The following is a 5,012-nucleotide window of genomic DNA, read 5'->3' as shown; positions in this document are numbered from 1 at the left end:
AATCTCTTAAAGTGATTTCCGAGTTAATAATGGAAACCCGATTAGCCCTGGTCAAACTATTTCTTTACAATATGCAATCTACCCTTATATATATATATATATATATATATATATATATATATATATATATATATATATATATATATATCGATGTAAGTGTCTTCGTTGTCATGCAACTAGTTAGATCCTACTATGGACATGTACAAGAGTTAGATATGTACTAGTTAGATTCTATATTGTTCTTTGTTTTGGTTAATCATGATAGCTAGGGGGCGTAATCTTGTGTCCCGACTAATAAGAGTATAATTTTGTTTTGATGAAAATTAAGAACAAAAGGTGTATCCAAGTTATGTTGTGGAAAGACGTTACATGCATGCATGAGGGAGGTTAACGGTGCGTGTCAAACGGTGTATGTGTGAGGGAATAAAAATGATGCTAATTTAGTTTGAAATAGGAACCAAACTTCCAACTATCAAAGGTGTGTGTCGAATTGGTAAACACAAACCTCTACAACCATAGTCAAAACGTGTCCCACAAATCCACACTCAATTCAGTTGGAAAATAAAAAGTTCCCAAAATAAATCTAGTGTTTCGATTATATTGACCTCACACCCGTGTCTGTTGCCTCCCTTCCATCCTTCCCTCAAACATTCAACTAGCCACAATAAAAAATGCAGTTCAAACAAAGAACAACATTAATAATAACATATACTTGTCGCATTAAAACAATACTTAGAAACATTGTAAACACAGATAGTTAAGAAATCATCAAACACAAATAGAACAAACGGGTCTAAATAGTTGTAGGAACTCCTAAAAAAACCTAAGAGCAACTATAAATTGCTCTGAATACATCAAAAACCTCAGTTTTTCTTTAACATCAACAAACTCCTAAATTTCCATAATCAATCCCAGAATCTTGGCTCCAACATGAAGTGAGCAGGAGACTGGGTTCGTGCCACATGGCCATATTTGGAAGTGCCATATTTCTTGAACACTGAAACAAGTTTCCCTGTGCCTGATTTTTGGTGTAAACTAACCATCATCTTCGAGCATTCCCTACATTAATATATAACTCATTTCGTTAATTTCCTTTCAAACAAAACAGGAGGAGAATCTTATGCTAATTTCCTGGAATTTTCCTTATAAAAAATGATAAAAATAGGAGCAGAAGTTGAAAAAAGGAGGGGAGAAAAGATCATACAAAAGTTGATGCAGAGAATAGTGTGAATGGAGTTGAGTTGTTTTTGTCCATTTCTTTGATCCATTGAGAGTGCATTCTGCAGTGAAGACTGAAGCTGCTGCCAGTAAAGAAGGTGGGAACTTCACCATTTCATACTCCACAAGACACAGATCCATCAAATAGAATGCTAATGGCTCCAACTACATTCAAAAACCAAAATCAAAGAAAAAGAACCTTTTGTTTTCCCAAAACATTAATTCTTTCACAAAAGCATAAAGAAACTTGAAAATTGAATAGTACAACAATGTTATTAACCAATTAATACATAAAACTATTCAAGTTGAGTTCATCCTGCATTGAGGATCAATAAATTCACAGGTTTTGCACTACTACACAATTTTCATAGATTTGGCTTCTCTGATTTGAGGTATTAAATTTTTGACCTAACTTTCTATATACTGAGTGCAAGTGGTTGAATGTGGCAGTTTGTTTGCATTTCCCCAATATTACTCTTCTTTTTCTGTTTATCAAGTTCATCGTTTGTTAAATATAAGATAAGTGTTATATCAAAACCCAATTTCCCAGTTGGATATTAAAAGTGTGGAATGCATATATCAGTCATGACAAAAAGTTGATTTTCATTCCTCATGAAAATTAAATGCCAAAACAATAACCAACTTAATCCACATTATCTGAATAAAATTTGATTCTCGTTTTCTCAAATTTGTTCATTAAGGCATAAAATTAAACACCTAATATGTGTCAAACAAAGGGTGGGTCGTTACTCCTTGGCTCACCTACCTTTACTTTACTGAGACATTATATCAAACACCTGGTGTGAGTGAATAAAAGGGTGGGCACTGCACCGAGGTTTCTATGTTTCCTGTTACGATCATCAGCTCCAAACCCCAAAATAACTATATGCGTGTCACCAAAACCCAAAATCAAATATCTACAAATCACATGAGACTGGATTAACCTGAGGTTAGTGATAACCTCTGCAACCAGAAGAATCAGTTTTAGAAGATGCGTATTCATTGAATGGACTGATAGCTTTGTGGACTGCATAGAAGAAAGTGGTAATTAAAATATTATTAGGTGATATATGGAACGCTTCCCACAAGGGTCGGACGTAACCACACGGGTGACCATGATCATTTTTATAATTGCAAAATAAACATAGAGACTTCATGTTTTTATAAGTTTATTACCAAATACGTTTTGAAAGACATCATCAGCAACTTAAAGTGTAAATGTTAAATAGACGAATTAACTAAGAACTTCCATCGATTTGGTATGCCACCTATGTTTCTTCTAAATACAATATTACACTCTGAAATATCCACCCAATTTAGCAATGTTATACGAATACAATGCAACTTCTAGATATATAGCTCAATAGACTTTTATCTGAATGTATAATTGAAAGTACAATGCTTTAGTTGAAAGAAATAAAAATAGGATGCTACTTCTTGCATTTATCCGAAAATATAATAAATTGAATGCTAAGAACTGACTTTAATATAAAATCACAAACAAGAACAGGAATACAAGCTTCACTGAATGTATTGATGATACTAAAATACAAGAGAAACCCCTAATGATTTTGCTACAGATATGATAGCCTAGCCTCTCACAAAGGTTCTAAGACCAGATTTGACAAAAGATAATGATACCCTGTTATAATTAAGCACTATGTACGCTGTAACAAACTAAACATATGTTTGAATCTAAATAAGAATAACAGAACATAGAGCGAGTGATAAAGGATTGAAAAAGAATCGGATTTTATAGATAGCTTGTGCAACACAACTTTTGTGGATACCATCACATTTTCAGCACCTCTTTACCCATGCATCAAAAGCCTGTACATCTACTGTTTCTCTTAATAAAAACAAGTTACTACAATAAGCTTCTACAAGAGTAGATCTTTATCCCACATGTAACCATCCTAATTCATATTACCACAAAATAGTCTGACCCATAAAAAAATTAACCAATACATCACATCATGAAATAGATGAAATCAGATTTATCACCTGAGATAGAACCATAACCCATCACTAACAAACCATGTAGTAAAAAAAAATATGCAAGCATTGACAAAGTATCTAGGGTACCAAAAATAAGCTTGATATTGTAGGTCAATGAAAAAAAAAATCTCACTTTTTAGGTCCATTGTGATATTCATTTAAGAGAAATTGATTCAAAGAAGGGTAAATCACAATTAGTATCACCTTGACTTTGAGTAGTTGATCAATTAAGATGCATTCGTCAACTTCCTTATATCAATGATTTCTAAGATCAACTTTGTTCTTTGAGACAGCCACAGTACCATGGCACTTGTTTAGTTGCAAAATACAGCACAACTCCTGATTTTCTAACAAATTCAGATGAAAGAAATACATGATTCCAACTCAAATTAATTACAGCCGGGCATATGCAATATCTGTTCAAAACTTGTCTGTTTGACTAAAAAGTCAAACATCCATACTGCAACAATCTAATCATCAATCTTAAATGTATTAAGTTTTTTTTAAATTTGCTAAGCGGAATGTATAGATACCCGTCACTGAACCATAATTACCCATTTGTCACATGGCAATCCTCACTTTTGATTCTTAAAATTTGCTAAGTGGTATGTATAGATACTCTTCACTGAATTTTCTCAGTAAGTTACAGTTTTTATGAGAATTTAAGATTTCACATTAAAGGCTCATGTCTATTTAAGCTGTTCTATTTTGGAAGATGACTACATATATCACTTAACCTTCATGCCAACAACAACAGAGCTACATTACCTGCATTTCCTTCATCAAACCATTCACCCAAATTGAAGACGAATCTCCGTAGAAGCATTACATCCCTAATTTACTGCAAAAAAAAAAAAAAAAGAGTAGACAACATATATAATACACTCGTTATAAATCAATATTAGTTTGATTAATACAAATGAATATGCGATGAATTTTAATTAGAAATAAATAAATAAATAAATAATACAAGCTGCTGGGTTATCTGAAATGCTGCCACAAAAGGTTTACACTTTAGTTTGAATTAGATGAAAAAGAGCAATAAAAGTGATATTTTGTAAGGAACCCTAATAAAAAAGAAACGAATAACGAAGAAAGTGCCTTATTCAGGGGTGTTTGGATAAATAATTTTTAGCTTATTAGCTTATTGCTTATTTGCTTATTGCGGTGGGAATGAACATCTTTTTAAAATGCTTTTGGATTAGCTTATTGCGGTGGGAATAAGCAATAAACAATAAGCATGTTAAGTGTTTGGCAAACAAAACAATTTATATGAGTAAAATGACCAATAAGCAATAAGCAATAAGTATCCCCCCCTGCTTATTAAAATAAGCTTATTTTGCTTATTCCTACCGCAATAAGCTGATTTTTAAAGACTCCTATCCGAACACTTAAATTAGCTTATTGCGGTAGGATTAAGCAATAAGCAGCCTATTTTTTCCCTATCCAAACCAACGAAAGAAGAGATCAAATTGGAGAAAGAGAAAGAATAGGGGGATGGGTCCTGGGAAAGAAAACAAAGAATCATGGGGACGTTGTGTTCACATGGGTATACGGGAAATTGTGATGTCATTTTTTTCCTTCACCCTTATTTTTATATATATTAAAAGAAAAACCTCATTATTAATTTAACACTTGGATAATTTGATGATGACATCCTAAAATAAAATAAAATTAAATTAATATTGATTAAATTTGAAAGTTTAACTAACTGATTTAATGTTAACATCATTTATAATTGGAATGTATTCAACTCATTTAAACCTCATTATAATTTTTGAAAGTAAATTCCATTC

At 32.2% G+C, this 5,012-nt stretch overlaps 1 protein-coding gene across 1 annotated transcript; it reads right to left on the bottom strand.

The window, feature by feature from the left end:
* Positions 1-695: 695 nt before the first annotated feature.
* Positions 696-1,399, bottom strand: LOC111915507 (cyclin-B2-1). Its single transcript, XM_023911162.3, has 2 exons — positions 1,205-1,399; positions 696-1,059 (listed from the first exon to the last, which is right to left on the bottom strand). The coding sequence occupies exons 1-2, from the start codon at positions 1,357-1,359 to the stop codon at positions 906-908; spliced, it is 309 nt and encodes a 102-aa protein (XP_023766930.1). The 5' UTR covers positions 1,360-1,399; the 3' UTR covers positions 696-905.
* Between the last annotated feature and the right edge of the window lie 3,613 nt (positions 1,400-5,012).

This window comes from Lactuca sativa, chromosome 2 (genome assembly GCF_002870075.4).
Source record: "Lactuca sativa cultivar Salinas chromosome 2, Lsat_Salinas_v11, whole genome shotgun sequence".
NCBI lineage: Eukaryota > Viridiplantae > Streptophyta > Magnoliopsida > Asterales > Asteraceae > Lactuca > Lactuca sativa.
Note: the sequence above shows the minus strand (reverse complement) of the source record. Positions and strands in the feature narration are given on the sequence as shown.